Here is a 20,528-nt window from a genome sequence, read left to right as displayed (position 1 = left end):
CCTCCACAGCAGCAATGGGCAACAGCCTGACTTCCCCTGTGCTGCTGAAAGTAAAAACAATTCATGTACTCCAACAATAGCTCTTGCTGGAGCTGAATTTTACCCAGTCAAGCACAACTTGCACAGACACTGTAAATTGTCCCTCCCTGTCAGCCCCTCAGGGCACAAAACTCTGATTAGTTCAGTGGAATGTGCTAAAAATGGCAAGAAGAGGCAATGCTTCCTGACCTAAAGCCAGGTGGGTCCAGTATTAGCAGCAAGCCAGTTCCTGGTGGAACAAGTCTGTATCAGCTTGCAGACAGTAAGTTAATAGACCCTGCAGTCTGGGAGAACCTAATTGAGGGTAAGCAATCGAGGAAAAAAGCATCTCTGACTGGATTTTTACTGCTACTCCCATACATACAATGAGCTGTAAAGCACCCCCAGGGAAATCTTGCAGCCAGGTCAGAATAGTGCTGCACTCAGGAGTAAGCACTGGGAAAAGCTGAATGGGAGAAACTCAACATTGATCACTCTACAGGCAAAGAACATCACCCCCAAGGATGGAAAAAAGCTGCCCCTGGTGCTGTGAGTGCTGGATCAGAGAGAGCAGGGCACAATCTTGTGAACAGCAGCCATGTAAATGAAGAAATATCCCAGTGGGACCAGAGAGGGACCAGGCTCACACCCTCCACACAGCTGAAATGACATTTGCCACTTCCTGCCCTGCCAGACTTCATTCTAGCTCCTGAACAGTGTTTGGCAGTACCCATTGCTGGCTGTGCATAATTCACCAGCTTGCTTTCCTTTGGACTCTGAAACACAGTAATTCCATTAGTGTGCTGCATGCACTCTGTAAGGCTGAGCCTTGTTTGAATAGGGGTCTGCTTGGCATGGCATATATTTGCAAATTAGATTTGATGGTTTTTCTGCCCCTCAGACACTGCACTACCTCTATCAAGCTTCCCTAAACAAAATGCTTCCACTGAAATCCAAGCTGGCAGGCAAGAATGCCAAGAGGAGCTGTCAGCCCTGCTTGGTTTCTCTAAGAAATCATATGTGAAGTTCAGGGCACACACCCTCCACTGCTGCAGGGACACAGGGAGCTGTGCCAGTTCACATCCCAATCCAGCCACAACCAGCTCGCTTGATTTACTTCTGAATCTTGGCCCCCAAAGGCCTTTGTTGATTGACATCTGCTTGATAAGCATGTCCCACACGTCTATGTGGGAAGGAAGGAAGATTTGTAGGACTTTCCCCCTCTATAACCATCTCCTGACTGCTCTCAGAAAACCAGCACAATCCCATACAAAAAAAGCAGAGTGGGGAGAAGACAAAGTTTATGACAACAGAAGGTGGTGGGAAAGAAACTAGAGTCAGGCCTGCTGTGCTGGGAATTGGGAGACAAGAAAAGAATAAAATTGGTGTGTTAATTCAGCCATCCCAGAGAGACATTCTCTGGTATGGGCATCAAAAGCTGCTGGGGGAGTCACAAAGGTCTCAAGGTTGTTTTGTCTTAGCTGTTAGTCATGAGTTTTCAACACAGTATTATTTTCTACTGAAACTGGTATATATGGGTTCCAATGTCTGCTTTAAAATGCTTAAAGATCAGTAAGATGTGTGTTAAACCATAGCCAGCCCATACAGCAATCGAAACAGCCTGGAGAAAGGGACACCCTACTCACTTTTAAACTGTTATCCCAACATCCAAACCCCACTGACTGACTCCCCTCCCTTCCCAGACAGCAGTGGAGCTCACTGACATCTCATCCCAGCTCCCAGTGAGCTTTTTCAGACACTGCATTTGAACAGAGGATGCAGAGGAGACTCAGTGTATCCCACTGCCACTGAGAAGCCCTTCAGCACCCTGGACAACAAGAGCAGCTTCATCTCTTCTCACAGCCCTGCAACAGCCAAAGCTCCAGACAGCCATCCTCTGCTCCTTCCAGTGCCTGCTGCAAGATTCACAACTGGGAATGCACACACCTGTATGGGAATGCACACACACTGAAGAGGCAGCTTGTATCCTGCTAGCAAAGCAAAAATTTTAAAAATAATAATAATCTCACTGAACACCACTATTTTTTTCTGCTAGAGCCCGAGTGTGTCATTACAAGGACAGTGACACATGCTTGGATTCAATGAGCCTATAAACTTCTCCCATTCCCTCCTGCATTTACAATCAAAAGCAGCACAGAGCTGAAGCAAAGTTCCCCCAGTCCTTTCTCCAGTCCCATTTTCTGGAAAATCCCTTTGCCAAGGATTTTTCTTCTGGGAAGCTGAAAAGCCTCAGAGATAAAGGAAAACAATATTATCTCATTTGCTTCTCCTTTGTTTTGCTGCTCTGGAATATGTTTGGAGATTGTTTCATTGGTTTCATGTGAATTATTTTGACTTATTGGCCAATCAGGGTCAAGCTCTCGAGAGAGATTCACAAGTTTTCTTTATTATCTTTTAGCCTTCTGTCTGTATCCTTTGTGTATTCTTTAGTATAGTTTAGTATTCTTTAATATAACATAGTATCATAAAATAATAAATTAGCCTTCTGAGACCATGGAGTCAGATTCATCATTCCTTCCTTCATCTGGACACCCCACAAATACAATATACCCCTGCTAGGGAATCCTTCCTACTCCTTGCTTAGTTAAATCCTCTGTGGCACTGCTTTAGCTCCTCAAATCAGATTTTCTGCCATTCCCTCCAAAGAGATGGCTTTACCCATCTCAGGCTTTCCCTGGCATTACACACCCACCAAGGGAGAGCCAGAGGGCAGCAGCCAGCCAGGAGTGCCTCAGAGTGCCACGTGCATCCTGCACAACGCAGCCCCTGCTGCACAGGACCATGGAGGGCAGGGAGCTTTGGGGTCAGATATTTCTACAGTGCTCCAAGACTGTACTTACATTTTTGGCTTGTAAGCATGAGGTGAAAGCTCAAAAATTGTCACTAACTCTTTTCTGTAAGGCAGACAGCAGGACATAGCAGGAAAGACAGCCACAAACAAAATAAACATTCAAGATGAAATTAGGATACTTCATACCCTAGAGAAGCCAACTGTAAAACAAGAGGTGACACACTGTAGTTTAAACCTCTTTCATTAACTTACAGGGAGGAAGGTGAGTTGTCAGGTAAGAAAAGCAGCACAATATGCACAATTTAGCTCCTTATCAAACATGGCAATGCCCTCCTTTGAAACAGCTGTAGTGAGAATGTGGAGCTGCAGTGGTCACAACCTAATGGGTCACAGCCATTCCTCTCTGCCTAGTCTAAGAGCACCTTCTGAACAAACTCTTGGATCCAGACAGCTCATAAACAGCAGTGACTCAACTACCTCAAATCATGCTCTTGGATGTTGCCATGTTCTAATAATTTTATTATCATAAAGGGCAAAAATAAAACAATACTAGAAACATCAAAAGGCCTTGAAAGTGCTGAAGGAGACACACATTTTACTCTCAGACATGTTACAGCTACATGAATACTTCCCAAATGCCATAGTTCAAATAAAAATATATTCATACAAATTTAAAAAAAATACAATTTATATACACACACCATGGAATTAGCTTACATCATTTCATAACAAAAAACAGTGCAAAAAAAAACCCACATGGAAAGGTAAGTTGCTACCATTGGAATGGTTCACAGTAATTAATAATTCAAAACTGCATAATTAGCACTGCACAGGAAGCCATGAGGCAAGGAGGAAGGCCCCAGACTAAGCCCCTAACCTTGCCAACAGAACTAACCCAGTTCTGGGTTATTTTTCCCTTAGTGTTGCTCTGTTAAAATGTTCCTGGCACCTATGTTAGAATAAGTTTCTTATAAATCACTTAGCAACTAGAGCCAGGGTAGAAGCAGTAAGGGTGTTGTAAGAAAGGAATTAAGTAACTGAAGTGTGAGAAGACTGATTCAACACAAACCCCCTGGCAGCAGTCCTCATCAGAAGGGAAACACTGCATCTCCAAATGTCAGGTGAACTTGTAATTCCTTTTCTGCAGGCTACAGAACAGTAATTGCACACTGAGATTTCCCTTTAAAGCAGCTGACAGGGTCACCCACCATCCTCACTGCAAATGTCTTTAATGAAAGAATGAAAGGGTGTTTTTCAGCTGAAACATTTGTATAAGATGCCCAGGCAGAGCAGACAGTGCTGCCAACAGGTTGAAGGCAAAGTGCCTTCTCATGGGGAAGCATCTGGTGCCCAGAAAAATCTTGGTAAGATTCTCCAGCCTGATTTGTCTGGATTGCCAACTCTAGTCTCAGCAGCAATGACAAGGACATCCTGCAGCACAACACCCTGCTGTTTGTGTACAGAAATAAAACAGCTCAAGGCAAACAACCTAAGGAGTCTTATTCATGTGCAGGAAGAGAAGGAACCTTCCCTTCCACACACCCTCACTCAACAAGATCAAGAGAAACATTTGTCATGGGGAGACACAGGACATTCTTGACAGGTGTTCTAACAGCACAGGATTGCCAGTTCCACCTAAGTGATCTGAAATCCCACAAAACCAGGATTCCTATGATTCATAATTACCCAGGAGCACAAATCCTTTCAGTGAAAGGTAGTCTAACATAAGCACATTTCAAACCTACAGCCCAGCTCCAGGGAGTGCAAATGGGTGCTGGAAGTTTGCTGGGCCAGCTCAGTGTAAGAGCAGAGCTCAGGGAACACAGGCAACTCAGACACCTGCAGAGACTATCCAGACAGAGCAAACATCCTTACTCTACTTACAGGGAAAGAACTTGCAAATCAAGGGTAGTAGCTGATGCCAGTTCCTCTAAGGAAATACTCTAAGGAAATACAGAAAATAACAACTGGAAATAACAAAATCAAAGTCTGCCTTCTGTCCCAGCTCCCACCTAGCCAGCTCCTTATGGCAGACAAGAGGTTAACTGGAGAGCTCAGAGGCTGTGTAGAAGCTTTTCTGGAATACATTCCCCATGCAGCTTGCCCCAGTCTCTTGGCTGAGAGAATGCTCTGTGCTTTATCAAGCCAATCAGCTCCGCAGTCCCTGAGGCACAGCACTGCCTTCCCACTGAGGGTTATCTGCACACAGAACTCAGCAGGGCAGGTGCCTGCTGGAACCATACAGGTGCTGGCCAGGATGGTACCTGCTAAAGCTCTGAACTGGCTGCAACTGGCTCCTAAGTGCTGATTTTACCCTTACAGATTGTTGCAAACATTATCCCAAGCATTTTTAGGGCACAGACAGCCCTACTTATCACCTGCAGGAGATCCTGACTTAACCACCAGCAGCAAGTATCCCTCCTTATGGCAGCCTAAAACTACAACAACTCCTCTCACAACACAGATAATTCAACCAAGACCATCAGTTCTGTTTGCTTCCACAAAGCAACACTTCTCCATGCCCTCGGGATGTGGAGTTCCCTGGTCTCTGACTCCAGCTGGAAAGGTGCCCCAGGCTCTCACTGTCTGAGCAGTGCAGGGACAAAGTGCCTACAAATGCCATGAAATGCAGGAATGTCAAAGTGGAGTGTCACCAAGCATCTTAGAAGAGTCTCTTACAGGGAGATAATAGTAACAGCTAACAGGGAAGAGATCTCTTTTCTCTGAGATGCTCAAAAATGTACTAAATATTTATAAACCCAAACAGTAACAGTAAATGTAACCATTTTGAACTCCAAATCTCCTGAGCTGCTCTCAAAAGCAATCTGATGTCAAAAATATCACAGCAGAAACATTTCCCCGTGAAAGGAGAGAAATTAAGAACAAATTAAGCCAGAGTGAAAAAACATGGGCAAAGGAGAACACTTGCAAAGACAGGTATACTTCCAAAAGGCTGGATTTTTCAATACTGCTTTTGCAGAAACCATCCTCGAGAGCAGCTATCTGATATCTGCAAACTTCAGTATCTCCTCTCAGTGGTGACAGTAACTTCCTTCTCACACAAATAAGGCAACAGTTGCAGGAACAAGGGAGGAAGAAGAAAAGGGAGTCACACAGGAGGAAGGGAAAGATACTGCAGTTCTTTGCCCAGGACACAGTGGAGGGGAATGGTTCTTTTTTCCAACTCTTCAGAAAACCCCAAAATAAAATGGCAGAACACACAATGTCAGGACAACATCTGATGGAAGGAGATAACAGGGGGACAGGGGAAGAAAACACCTGGATCAAGAGTTGTCAAACCAAGTGCCTGAGGCCAATCAACAGCTCTGGGCTCAGGCAGCTCCTCTAATTCTCTGGCTAGCAAAATGTTTCCCAGTTCCCCAGGCTTGATATGCACGTGAGAAGCCAAACGGGAGGTCTTGGGCCTTGTGTGGTCCAAGCAGAATGCGAGCATGTGTGCCAGCTTGGAGAGGGAGGAAGCCACACTGACAGAGGGGCAGGGGCATCAAATGGTCTGATAGTGCTGCCTCAGTCTTGCCTGCAGGAATTCGTGGGTCAGGTTGTGCCGAGTGATTATCCCAACAACCTTAAACAGGAAGAAAAGGAGAAGAAAAGATATAAGTCTGTATCAGAGATGTGCCACTGAAAGACATCCATAATAAAGTGGTCATTTTTTCAACACCCCAAAAAGAGGAAACCCGAGAGCAGTTCTTGACCAATGCTAAGTTAGAGCGGATTCAAGTTGAAATTCACAAAAACATTTCTCCCTCTACCAACACTTACTCTTCAGGCAAGAATGCTGATTTACCTACACCCAAACAAACAGCTTAACCATTGCTGTGGTGTCTGGCACCAGTAGGACCATTCTTTCCATGTCAGACAGCATAAGGATGTAAAATCCTTCGGGAAGTAAAAACTGCAATTGGAAATAACAAAGCTGTCTTTTAAGGTTTCATTCAAGACATTTCTGGTATTCCACATGGCATGACTTCAGAGAACTCCTGTCAGATACATTCAAGGAAGCTCTCCAGACCAAAACAGAGAAATGGTCAAGACTAGCTAAGAGGTGACTGCACACTGGCAGGTGACAAGAGGGACCCTCTCCCAGCCTGCTGTGGATAAAGTCAAACCACATATTTCAGCTGGTGAAACACCTCTCTGATTTTACACAAGGAAAGAGTTTAGAACTAGGCTGTTCTCTAGTACCAAAAGAGCATCTTGTACTAAAATGGAATAAGCTAACATCTTGTTTGCAACTCACAGGTCCTGCAGAGCAACTATGGGGAACCTTGAGGCAGAAAAAGCAGTGCTGCCTCACAGAGACCAGGTCAGGCTTAGGGGAAACAGTTTCTCATAGTGGTCATAGGAGGTTGCTGACATCTACTGACTGCTTCTGAGCATTGTAGATGGCAAAGGGACAGTGAGTCAAACACAGATATTTAAACACTCCTTTGCTTTGCTGCTCCTATGAGTAGAAATAGAATACAACTCCCTTCTTACAGAAAAACCTCTTTCCCCAACATATAGCAAATTTTGCTCTTGGCCTTGAATAAAGCTGTGAAAGGAAAGGCAAATTAGTGGCCTCTGATGAGCTCAGGACCTCTCAACACACAGAAAAATAAGACAGCTTCTACAGGCTGCAATCTGAGACAGGAGAGATGCACATCCTGCTCTTTGCAGGTAAAGGGAAAACAGGCTAGGACACAAAAGATGCCAACAAAGTCACAGTAATCAAGTCTTCAGGGCCCTAAAAAATCCTATTCTGATCTCTTTAAAGCATTTCTGTTTGATGTTAAAAGAGATCTTAATTGTCCCAATGATGGAAAGTGTTGCACAAACACTGTGGCTGCCTTGCTCAGCTAAGCCAAGACAAGGACTCACCTCTCCAACTGCATTCACAACTGGTAAATGCCTGAGTCCCATTGTCCTGAACAGGTTGAAGACTTGTGACACATGAGTATTTGGAGAGACAGTAAAGGGTGATGGGTTCATGTATGGGGTGACATCCTAAGAAAGAAAAAGAATCATGTTATTTACAAGAGGCATTTTCAATGTCTCTGGGAATCACTAGCATGCAACTCCTCCAAGTCCTCCATGGCACTGATGCCTGGACAGAGTACTTGACTATGGTCACCTTATATTTCTGCACAAATATTATTTTGGTTTGGTTTGTTGAGAAGTTAAACTGGACAGGCAACACCTTATTCTAGAAGTAAAGCACCAATGGACACTGTTACCTCATAGCAGAGGATTTCCACCTGCAGAGAAGGCTGAGTGCTTGAGGAGCACAGGATGTTGGTCACTGTGCCAAAGAGTGTATTTAAACATGCCCTCAATGTTTTTCAAAGGCTTTGGACAGTTGTAAATATATATGAGGAGGGACTGTCACACTGCAGTGCAGATCTTACCACTATCATACGAGGGTTCAGCAGTGTGAGGTCCAGATCATGGATGTCTGGATAGTGGGGATAATCCTCCAACATCTCTGCGTGGGACAGACGAGGCTGACTTGCACTCTGCAATTCAAAGAAACCCCACTGAACCCATGTGTCACCATTCCAGACAACACAGGGGCTGCAAGCAGCACAGCAAACCATGCCTCCTAACTGCTCCCCCAGACCTCCTTCGCCTCCCACACCCACAAACCCACCTTCTGCAGAAATGCCCAAACCTATGCAGACCTTTAGCTGGGAGAGAACAGACCTGCTCCCCAACCTCTGACAAATCTACACTCCACACTGGAGGGCAGCAGGAAACCAGCCTTGTGGGAGCTGGGCCTCAGATACTCTCACTGATCTCAGTGACACAGATGACATTTTTCTGCTAGGACCTCAACACACAGCAGTAAAACACAAACTATATACTGCTGGATGCTCTATTTGCATTTAATATCTGCCCTCTATTCTCCAGTTCTGCATATCTTTATGCCATATATTCATATCATATATTCTCCATAGCGTTATGCAACAAACAGGGCTGCTGGATTACTTTTTTAACAGTGGCTATCCTTTTCCTGGGGATATTTTCAACTTCCTTTACTCTAAGAGCTGCAAGGGAGAATTCACATTACCTGTCTGCAACTTTAAAAACACACATGCATTCCTTAAAGTGTAAAAATAGGTATATTCTTTTTGGCAGCCCATGGATATTGTTCCTAGCCTCCTGAGAAGGCAGGGATGTCTCTGCTGCAATTCCTGAACAGAAGACTCACCGACTGGCTCTCAGAGTAGCAAACCCCCCTGTCAAGAAGCGTGACCAGCTGGGAGCGCAAGATCAAGCCGTGGAAGGTCAAGGGTCTGAAGCGTTCCTCCATGGTCCACTCCTCACTGGGAGACTGGTCAGGGTACAGGTTGGGGTAAGGGGTGTACCTGTGATGGATTTAACACCAAGTGTTACAAGCTTCACATACCCCAGCTCCCAAAAGAGCAGCTATTTCAGCTCTTTGCAACCTTCCCCTGAACATTTCAGGGACTCTTGCTAGGGACAAGCAACAAACTTCACAAAAAAAAAAAATTGGGGAGAGAGGTCAAGGGCCATTATGTGGTCAGAGCAGCAGAATGGGACAGTCTCCTAACTCATGCTATTTTTTTTGCTATTAAAGCAATTTTTGTTATTAAAGCAATTTTCAGTGCCAAATTACTCAGACTGCAATAAAAGCTGAAGCATCTGGCAAAATATTAGGGTCAGGATGCCATTCATGAAAGTTGCCATCACTGATGCAGAAAATTATTCACTAGACTGGGCTTCTACTTGGAAGTAACAACAACACAATCCTGGTGACTCAGCCCAGTTACCAGAAATATGGGATCAGTATCATGGCACTAGGTCATTAGCTGGGATTAGTGAGCTTTCCAGAGCTCTCATATTTTTGCAGACAAGAGGACATTGATTTCTACAGAAATCTTCCCAGGTACTTCATCCTCTCAAGGAAATGTCTGTATAAGTGTTTGAAGGAAATGTAAGTTGGACATAACCCACTTGTCTGGGACTTGGTCCCAGGTGTGAGACACAGCACTGGCTCCTCAGAGCTGACAAATCACTTCTAAAACATGGCTATCAGCACTGTTTCTGCTGACATATGGAACGACAGAGACTGTATGAAACACTCTTTACAACACATCTCAACATATGGAAAAACCCTGCTTCCGTACACTTGTGCCTACCAGGACCTCACCTTCTCTCCAGCATCTGTTGTAACAGATCCTCTTTCTCAGGAGGCTCCTCTGTTGCTATGTGCTCGTCACACATGTTACGCAGCTCGCTCGAAGGGTAGGATTTCATGGACTGGCTTCGCTTGCGCTGCTCTCCAGCTCGGGTGAGGATGCTGGATTTCTGCACACAACAAACAATACTCAGATACTCACTAGGCAAGTCAAGTTATCCAAGAGTGACTATGAACTACTAATCATAGCTTTGTGCCACCACATAACACGTTCATTAGTCACTGCTGCTGCAGGACTTGTAAGAATAGCCAATAGGACTGTGCAATTCAGTAACAAATCCAAACATTTCCATGTCTTTGATAAACAGATTACTTTTTCCTCTGAACTTTTGCCTCTAGGAATGAAGCCCACTCTTTTGTCTCTACTGTCACCCAGACAACGGAATGAAATGGAGTTCTTTAAAATTTTCTATTGCAGTAGGTGCTTATCACTAACCCAAATTCTACCCAAAAGCTTAAATAACTAAAGCACGGCCATTCTGAATGCAAAACAAAGCTCTCTACTCTTCAACCTACCAAACAAGCAACCCTTTACCTTGAATTTGATGTTGTTACTTATCAGTTGATTTCCCTTCATGAACTCCCTCTCATTGCCCCGATTCTCTGTCACCACAGGGAAGGCATGGTGGACAGTCGTGCGCAGGATGCTCACAAGGGACTGGATCCGCGTGTGTGGGTACACGTATGTCAAGTTGGGTTCCATGATGTCACTGGCTTGTAGTCTGGAGAAATAGAAATCCAAGATTGCTGCATGCATCACATCAGTGGCAGAAGGCTGGTGATGAACAAACATGGAAACAAACCAGTCCCTAAACAAGATCCTGAAGGAGTCTGCTGCAGTTAAATTCTGCTAGCTCCTTTTACCTGTGTGCTCACCTTCACTGTGGTATCAGCAGTGATGGTACACCTGATTTTTTATTTTTTTTAATAACGTAACATTATATCAGTGATGCACTAGAGGAAAGGCAGAATGTTCTAACTTACAATAAAGTTTCTAAACACTACTGGGAAGAGACAACAGGTGGGAAGATTACATTTCACAAGAAGCAAAGTCCAATGGAATGCATTCACAAAGCTCTTGCTGAACTTCCCAAATCCACCCTGCAGATTTCCATCCATCCATCCCCTCAGTAAGGGCTTCAGCATCTCTTTCCTCTGCAGGCCTGGTGCACAACTCCTTTCATAGCAGCCCTCACAGCTGCTCCTCAGAGCAACCAGGTTTGTTGAGGATGAAGCATCATCCCCCTGCATTAACGCATTTCAGAGCAAGAATCCCCACCACAAACTCTAACCCACAGCCAGGCCAAGAGGAGCAGCCTTACTTATCCATTTCCATCCCGGTTTCCCACTCCAGAAGAGGCACTCCTCGCAAGTTCACATGGATATCATAGATGCCTTTGTTGAAAAAGTCTCCTGTCCACTTGGCTACCTGCATAGCAAACACAAGGTCTACTGAGTTGCTGTTTTAAGTGCAAGACCCCTTGACTTATGACAGCCCTGAAAGTAACAGAGATTCATGGCCAGCACATGTTCAAGCAGCCTGCAAAAAGCCAGAGCTCCAGTCCTGCACTCACCATGAGGGTGATCATGATGGGGAGCCCATAGGTGATCTCGTTGGTGGACTCAATGAGGATGACAGTCAGGCTGATGGTCATGCGGACCACTCCTCCCAGGAATGCTGCTGCCCCAATCAGTGCAAAGGTTCCTGAGTAGATGTGATCCAGACCAATGTAACTAGAGCAAAGCACAGAGCCCTCAGATTAGAAAAACCTGCCTGAGAGCTCATGGTGCACCTGCAGCATGTCCCTCACACGCACACTTGAGGCACCTTTTGAGGAGGTTGGCGACCAGGCGTCCGAAGGCAGCCCCACAAAGCAGTGATGGTACAAACAGACCACTGGGCACAGAGATCCCATATGTCCAGCAGGAGAGTAAGAAATAGAGAAGGAAGAACAGGGATAGGGTGACTGGGCTGAAAGTACCTGCAACACAAGAAGAATCATGACTAAAGGGGCACATGTCTGTCCAAGACAGAGTCTTCCACCATCCAACCCCTCAGCTCACAGCAGGCTCATCTCACAACAGCTACTGAGTCTCCAAGTCCAAACACACATGCAGACAATGAGTAAGTGAAAAGAGAGGAAAAACAGGCCTTTCTTCCCATCAAAGAGACTTTCACCAGTTTTACTAGCAGTCCTTCAGAGCCATGAAGGCCTGAAAATGCTGCTAGCCTTGTGGTGCTGCTCCAGCTAAGATGAAGCTCTGAAGCTTAAGTGTGGGATGAGGCAGTCTCCTAACTACTTACCATCCTGGTGGAAGAGCTGCAGGATAGCTGACTCCTGAGGGTTGAAGAAGAGCGTGGCCATGTCATTGTACGTTTCATTTGGGCAAAAAAAAGTTTTGATGCTTGAATTTACATCCTCTGATATATCCTAATGCAGGACACAAAAGACACAAAGGGTTAAGATTCACTGTCTCCTACATTAGCCTTTGGGGAGAATGGAAATAACACTTCTGTTACTTTTAGTCATTGTCATCACCCCAGGACAGCCATGCTTTGGGAAGTTCAGACCAAACATCAATAGCAGAGATGGGGCCTACAACATCAATGGGCTCCTTGACTCAGAGCCTGAGTTGTTTTGTACAAAAGTACAACGTAGGCTTCATTATTACCACAATTCCTGCAAGCCTGCATGGGCTCTCACTGCAGTTCTGTTATGTACTGCATGCTGTCAAAAGCTCATTACATGCCTGTGCTTCTCTGCAGGGTGAACAAAATGACAGGGAATATAATATTCACATAAGAATCCCTCACCTGCAGGTTCAGGGTGTCATTGCCACCGTGCCTGCTGGGAGATAACTGCCGGCATTCCCCCAGAACCATGGAGGCCACAAACACCATGACAGTGGTGGTCAACGACACAAGCAAGCTCTCCAAGACTCTGAAAGACACAACAAAAACCATACACTGAAGCCACACTCAGCACTGTAACCTAGTCCCAGCTCTGCAGATGACTTTATAAGGCTGCAAGAAGCAGCAGTCACCATAGCTTAGCATCAAACAAGAGACATCAGAAATCAAGTTGAATTTTGACTTGGTTCCCAGGGATTGCCTTAGCTCCCCTTCTTAACTGGCTGCCCCAAAAAGAAGCTGTTTCTGCCCAGAGAGCACACAGCAGTCACACATGAAAAGCCCCAGGGTTCAGTAATGAGTTTCACATGGAAACAAACATCCTTACAGGGTAAAAGGGTAGATAGGACTGGGCAGGGTGATGCCCAGTCTCAATCTCTTTTCTAAACTGCTGAAATACACTTATTTTTCTCTTTAAACCTGGGCTTTGTGTTTAGGAGCTGTCTAGAGCAAACAGCTGCTTTCAGAATAACACACAAGTTCCCTCTCTAAACAGCACAGAAATTGTGAATTTAATTAACCAACATGATTTTAAAAAGTGAGATCAGCTATTCCATCCATATTAGTTTGGACAAGGACACAAAAAAATCCTGCATGGAGACAAAGCTCTGGTTTGTTCAGCCTTTATGATAAAGAGCTCCCTCCATTGCCCTTATAAGAGGGATTTCTATTCTCTCTGTACCACCAAAGTCATCAAAAAATTACAGGGACTGTAACATTTGGTTTCTGGTGTTCACTTTTAAGTTCTGTGGAGGATTCATTTAGTGATTTTTAAAACAACCAGTCTGAGATTTCCTCCAATCCTACTCAAAGGGTCTTCTAGACTGATGCTTTTGCTTTGTGAGCAGAGATCCCTGTACAAGCTCCAGAGAGCACACATACCTGACCAGCTTTGGCTTGGGATGCACGTTGCGCATGCGGTACTTGGCAAGCCTCTTGTTCAGGCAGTTAAAGGTGGCTCCAAGAAGGCCTCCCACAATCCCCATCAGAATGAAGAAGCCCAGGTCCACAGCTGTCCAGAGATGGCATTTCTTATCAGACTCAGAGCACTGCACAGAAAAGTGTACAAAAAAGCATTACAGTAGTTGCTGCAACTTCCTACCAACACTTCTGTCTCCACCTAGAGATTTTGAGTAGCTAAGATCAAAGGGCAACAATTATGTCTGAGGGTACCAATGTATTGCAGCTAAGTGCTTTCCACTGAAATACAAGCATGTGTCAAAAGAAACCTCCAAACTAACAGACAGAAGCACAGGACTAACAAGAGACTGGAGAGTGGGGATATAACAGTAAATCTTACCTTAAACTCTCCAAAGTTCAGCAGCCCAGGGAGCTGGAAAGACCCCCAGCTTCCAAACTGAATCCCAGAGCGGAAAAAATTCAAGGTGAAAGTGGCAGCCATGGAACAGAAAAGCTGTGGAACAAAAGGAAAAAAAAAAAGGGGGAAGCAAAGGTTCCCAAAATTAAGATTGGTACAGTCACAGTCAGCTCTTCCTTAAGACCTATGCCTGGGCAAAGGAACTGACTGTGGAAGGGATCAGACTGCAGAGAGCCCAGGCACAAAGGCCCACGCTCCCAGGTACACTAAATCTGCTGCCTAAAGCTGTCCCACAGTTCCAGATAAGATCAGGCTCATCTCTGCCCCTGATCTGTAGTTCTGAACACTGACAGAGCAGGAAACCTCCCTCCTGCCAAGGCAGTTCAGGAAGAGGCAGGATAATCAGAATGCCCTCATGGACAAGCCCTAGCAAGGGGAGCTCTCTTCTCAAGGAAGAGACACAGGGAGAGTCAGAATCACCACTCACCACTTTCCATGTAAGTCCCTGGTTCCAGAAGGAGGAACCTTCTTCCAAACTAAAAAGAGTGCCTCCAATTGGGGCTCCAAAGGCAGCTGCAACCCCTGCAGCTGCTCCAGCAGATACAAAATCCCTTTTATCCCTGAAATAAAGAGAAAAACAACCTCAGTTTAGCAAATCAGAGCTCTGGAGATGCTTAGGTTCTGCTAAGTAAGAGACTGTCCCCACTGGAATATCCCAGGGATTCATGAATGACAGCTGGGAGTAAAGCTGGCCATGGCAGACACCACCATGTGTTCATTAAGTTGCAGCATTGTGTTCTTTCTGTAGAGCACAAACACAGAGCAGAATTCTGGTACTACACAACTGCCCAGTATGTGAGGAACCATCCCAAACCATGGACTCCAGCATCACTTGAAAGAATTACAGAAACAAAAGGACAAGAACTTGTTCACATTCAGGAGAACCAGCCTTTTCTGTAGTATATCCTAATCATAAGGGGTGAGCTTTCAACCACCCACATTAAAGGTTTGAAATGAGTAGAGATCTGCTGAGCAGCACAAGAGAACATCTATGAACAGGAAAACCAGAGCAGCTTGGAAGAGTGACACCCTGGTGTTGTCTTGCTGCAGAATGAAACTGCAGGACTCTAGAAAGAAACTGATAAAACAACTGAGTGGTTCATCCCAGCCCACCACCCTTCTCCCAAGGAAGTCTGCTCATTTATCCTCCTCTCCCCTCCTCCACATCCTGGGTACAGTACCTGTCACTGCAGAAATAGGGAAAGTTAAATTGGATCTTCCTCAAAGAGATGCTCTGGAACTACAAACAAAGTAAAGATTTAGAAACACAGGAGATGGGAACTTACTCTTACAAAACAGTGCCGTGACCAGGACCGTGGCTCAGGCCAGCACTAACCTGTGGCAAGCCTGCACCCACAACAGCACCACTGTGAATCATTGGACCCTCCTTCCCGACAAAAAGACCTGGAAAAACAGAGCTCATTGAGGGAATGCACTTTCCCAACTGCCACCCTCCCTTGCTGACAAAGCCAGAAGAGATCAGCTCATCACTCCCATGCCATGGCACATCTCTCTGTGCTGAGCCTGCAGCTCCTCACAGGGAGGTGCTGACCTCCTGCTCCCTCAACAACCCCAAATGCTGGCAAAGACTTGCACAGATTCTGCACTCCAAGTGGGTGGAATAACTGAAAAACAACTGTGACAAGGACTCTGGACTCTCCAGGTTATTCTGCTCTTCTGCCCTCAGGCTGTGACAATGTGTCTTGGAACATTCTCAGGTTTCTCTCTTGGATTCTGTCACAAAGAGTCACATGTGACTAGCCCACTCAGAAAATCACCTGTTTCCCTGACAGTCCTGATCCTTCTATTTATTCTCTACTCTATAAATGCACTCAGAGCTCATGACTCTGCTCCAAATCACCAAAATTATTTTACTGGAAAGGCAGGGCCTTCTGTGCCCTATAAAAGGAGAGAAAACATTTTTTCCCCTTCAGTGACCCCTTCACCCAACAAGATCAACACATGAGAGCCCTCCTTACCTCCTGCCACACTGAAGAGCACTCCTGTAGCTTTGCACACCACTGTCCGCAGACGCACAACCCCTGGAACCTTCACTCCATTGAGGTAGCACTTAATTTCAGGAATTCCTGACCCAGCTGCTACAGGCTGCAGAAAAGAAACACTGACACTATGGTGCATTGATTTCATACCTGACCAACAACTTCTCATCAAAGAGCAAGGGACCAAGAGACCCTGCTTAGCTAAATCAAATACAACTGTGAAGACAGTTTGATGCTTTGGGGCAGAAAGTGTTTCTAGCAAGGATATTTCATATCAAGAGGAAAGGAAGGTTGTGTAAGGAGCAGCAATGGACTGAAGTCTTACTTGGATCAGGACCAGAAGACTGGCAAGAAAAACAAAGGTCAGGTTGAACCCCAGCAGCTCCAACAAGGACAGTGCAAGGCAGCCTTTCTCAGTGCACTCCTCCACCGCTGCAGGAATGGTCAAGGAAAACAACATTCCCCACACCAACACACAATCACTTGGTAATATATGGGCCTCCCACTGGCCTCAAGAGCCAAGCCTGTGCTTCCTAATCCAGCCAGAGCAGCTAACACAACCTGTCAGGAAGCCAGGCTTCCTTTGCAAAGCTCATCACTGAATTAGGAAGAAGGGACACCACTCATTCTTTCAGTCTCTGCTTATGTACCCGACACTGGAAACATTTCTTGGTTTCAAGGGCTGAATTACATAAGCAAGTTGAAAACTTGCTTAATTATGAACAACATGCCCAATGGCAAAATTGTGCAAGTCAGCTGCTCTGAGCAAAAGATGGGAACAGAAAGGGAATGGTCACTTGAGTCCAGCAAGGCCCAAGGTAAAAGATACAGCTTTGTACCACCTGAAACTTGAGCTGGGTAAAGAGCCGCACGAAGAAATCTACAAAGAGGCCCACCTGGGAAAAAAGACAGAATTGCCATCATTAATTTCTACATACAAATATGAAGACCACCCTCTAGTCAGTCCTACCAGAAACATGTACACAGGAGGGAACAGAAAATGAAAAAGACAAACGCATCATTCAGAGTAAAGCAGCTCTGAAAACTCAGATTTCTTCCCTCTCTCTCATTGGGACAGATGCATCCTAGCATTATTCCTGAAGAGATGCACTTCTGCATCTGATTAGTACCCATTAAAGTACTAATCTGGCACCATTTTTAACACCCTCAACATACTCAAGGGTACAGAAGAAAACTGGTATTTAATTGAGCTATACAGTCAGCTGAGCTGATTTTCACAGATCATCCACAAACTGTCATCCTTTTTTACTAAGTTGTTTGCTTTGGACAAGTTTTCCTTTATGCAAAATTAAAGGATTTGCCAGACTACTTTACAAAGAAAACCCAGCAAGTTCTGAAAGAAAAAAAAGTCTTCCTGAAAAATAGTCTATAACAACATGCTATAATTCCCAAAAGACAACTCCATCTACTAAGCTCTCATCACCATGAAAGAGAATGCTTCCTCTTAACTTTACTCCTTAGCCACTGACTTCTAAATTATTCCTGCTTAGACTCCTGAATTTTCCTCATTCCCCAAAGAGCATGATCCTTACCAGTCCTGTACAGACTCCAATAGCAAAAACCAGCACCCACTTCACTGCTTCGTATCTTTGGGCTTTCTGTTTGGAAAGAGGATGAAAAAAAAAAGTAAAATAAAAGCAACACAGAAACAGGGATTTTTTGGTAGCTGGGTTTAGCCTCCACAGCTCAACAGCGAGAGGGATAAATCAACAGAAGAGTGTGTTGTGACAACAGCAAATTGAAAACAGGAATGCTTGCTTTAAACCTGAGGGTCACAAGAGATGCTGGGAGCTATAATCTCCACTATGTATTTTTTTTTTGTAATAGAGAAACCAGGAGAACATGCAGAATTTCAGTCATAAATGAGAAAAGAATTTACATAAAATTTCCTACAGTGCATATTTAGAATCACAGAATGATCTGGGTTGGAAGGGAACTTAAAGCTCATCTCACTCCACCCCTCTGCCATGGACAGGCACACCTTCTCCTTCCAGGCTGGTCAAAGCCACATACAAAAATGTTTTGAACGCTTCAATCCACAGTTTCTCTGGACAATTTCCACAGTTTTAGCTTGTGAAGGAACAAGGTCCTACCTTGTTGTCCATGCTTTCCAAAATTTCCAAGTACGGGTCATTGATACAGCGATCATAATCCAAGCTCTGAAATGCAAAAAGGTCAATTTAGAAGAGTCTGCTGCAACAGGTTGTGAAAAAAATTACGTCTAGAAGACCTTGTTAAAGACCACAGAAGTCATTGCTACCCCCACAGTAGATTCTGCAAACAACAGTAGGAGAAAATCCTCCTGGAAACAAGTTAATTTAAATATTTAGATCACTCAGACCCTGAAAAACACAAAGTGAAAGAACAGAACAATTTCATTGCTCAAGCTGAGAGAGACAGTGAAACAAACAGAAGCATAACTGATTTATACATCTTTATATTAGAGAAGCCACATTGTACAGTTTTAGACTTTGTGTCTCCACTTTGAGAGTGCAGAGGACAACACTGGATCTTTATATTCACCCTCTCACTGCAAGAGGAACACTAGCTAGGAACTCCTGTGCAGATGAAACTTATCAATTCTTCACTTTATCACAGCAAGGAGTTAACTGCAATAGTTTCCCACCCACACTCACAAAACTCCACTAGTTTTATCCACATCTTCACCTTTTCAAGCCAAGCTGTGACAGGCTGGGCTGGTGGCACCCACACTGACTGCAACTGTTCTAAATACTTCAGGGCCACCAGACAGTGATGCAAAAAGCAAAAACCTCCTGTAAGCAGCAGCATCATATATAGGAAGATCTGTTGTGAGCCAGCATGACAATGCAGACAGCAGAAAGGCAACTGTGACCCTGTAACTACAGATAATTTCTATAGTCACCAGAAAACAAGGCCACCAGAGCCTATGAATCTCACGCTGAAGAAGTAGGAACATGCACCAGGCTCTGAAAATGAATTTTCTCAACAAGAGTCTGACTTGAGAGCAGACATTCAACCTACTCACAGAGCCTTATCCCAGAAACATACAAAGATGAGGAACAGTTCTTTGCAAGCACAGCAACTCTTGGTATTTCTGCTGATGCCAATGCAACCTAATGATCCATACTGAGTATCTGCCCCATTACAAACTCAAACAGATCAAAACTTGTCTGCAGTTCTTATCACATTAATATCAGATTAGTTAATTCCCCACCTCATAGTCTTTGCGTGGAAGGATCTCATCCTCCTCTTCATGAGTTTCTCCTAGGATCGTCTGCAAAACAAATGCAGGAAAGGAAAACCATGAAGGAAACAAATGCATCTACAGCTGTTCACGAACACTGGTAGCAAAGCCAAAATTACACAAGTCCTATACCATTGCTGCTGGTAAACTGAGAGTGTGCATTACCAGACCACCACATACTTTGTGGTAACGCTGAAGGGTCTTACCTTACAGCTGGTCCCTCAGCCAGAACACACATCACTTCTATATATGAGATCCCAAGAGCAAAGCCCTAAACCCACATCCCTTTCCTTCACACCAAGGGTTACAGGGACAATAATTTTAAAGAGAGTACTCTGCAGTGCTAGAGTCAGAGAGAGCCCCTGCCAGGACCACTCCCCGTTACGAGGGGCAGCGGCTTCAGGCGCTGGGATACGAGGCCCAGACAAAGGATGGGGCCGGGGTGGGGACAGCGCGGGCTCCGCCACTGCCGGTGGAGGACCAGGCCCGGCAGCAAAACGGGCGGGAACGTGGGGCTGGGACGAGCATCGGATAAGAGACTGGGCCAGGAGCAGCACCCTAAGGTGGAAAGACCGGGCCCTGAGGCGCGGGGCCCAACACTCCAGCACCGCTCCCCGCCCGCCCTCAGGCGCTCCCCAGACCCGGGTACGGCTTGGCCGAGTCCCGGGGTGAGCACGCACGAGCCCGGAGGGGGTCAGGGGGCGGCTGAAGGAGGGCGGGGGCCGTACCAGCTCCTCGGGGGTGCGGCTCTCCCGCTCGCCGCAGCAGCAGCAGCACAGCCCGGCCCCGCACCCGCACCGCGCCATCTTCCGCCGCCGGCCGCGCCCCGCCCCGCCCCGCCCCGCCCCACCCGCCGCGCGTCACCGCGCGCGCCGGCCCCGCCCACACAGCATGGCCGCGCCCCCGCGGCCCTCACGGCCCCGGTTGAGCCTCGCCCGCG

General features: G+C 45.6%; 1 protein-coding gene across 2 annotated transcripts; it reads right to left on the bottom strand.

Moving 5' to 3' along the window:
- Nucleotides 1–3,328: 3,328 nt before the first annotated feature.
- On the bottom strand, nucleotides 3,329–20,415 carry CLCN6 (chloride voltage-gated channel 6). 2 transcript variants are annotated; one of them, XM_064396991.1, is made up of 23 exons: nucleotides 20,317–20,415; nucleotides 19,559–19,618; nucleotides 18,456–18,521; nucleotides 17,895–17,960; nucleotides 17,171–17,237; nucleotides 16,667–16,773; nucleotides 16,321–16,447; nucleotides 15,678–15,745; nucleotides 15,523–15,581; nucleotides 14,769–14,901; nucleotides 14,264–14,377; nucleotides 13,846–14,012; nucleotides 12,868–12,994; nucleotides 12,358–12,484; nucleotides 11,881–12,034; nucleotides 11,627–11,786; nucleotides 11,375–11,481; nucleotides 10,588–10,774; nucleotides 10,005–10,162; nucleotides 9,042–9,198; nucleotides 8,239–8,346; nucleotides 7,712–7,837; nucleotides 3,329–6,416 (listed from the first exon to the last, which is right to left on the bottom strand). In XM_064396991.1, the coding sequence occupies exons 1-23, from the start codon at nucleotides 20,392–20,394 to the stop codon at nucleotides 6,336–6,338; spliced, it is 2,604 nt and encodes an 867-aa protein (XP_064253061.1). In that variant the 5' UTR covers nucleotides 20,395–20,415; the 3' UTR covers nucleotides 3,329–6,335. The 2 variants fall into 2 exon arrangements, with proteins under 2 accessions (XP_064253061.1, XP_064253062.1); XM_064396992.1 differs by lacking the exon at nucleotides 20,317–20,415 and adding an exon at nucleotides 19,795–19,876.
- Between the last annotated feature and the right edge of the window lie 113 nt (nucleotides 20,416–20,528).

Source organism: Passer domesticus, chromosome 22, assembly GCF_036417665.1.
Source record: "Passer domesticus isolate bPasDom1 chromosome 22, bPasDom1.hap1, whole genome shotgun sequence".
In the NCBI taxonomy this organism is placed as follows: Eukaryota; Metazoa; Chordata; class Aves; order Passeriformes; family Passeridae; genus Passer; species Passer domesticus.
The sequence above is the reverse complement of the archived record's forward strand: the minus strand, read 5'-3'. Positions and strand labels throughout refer to the sequence as shown.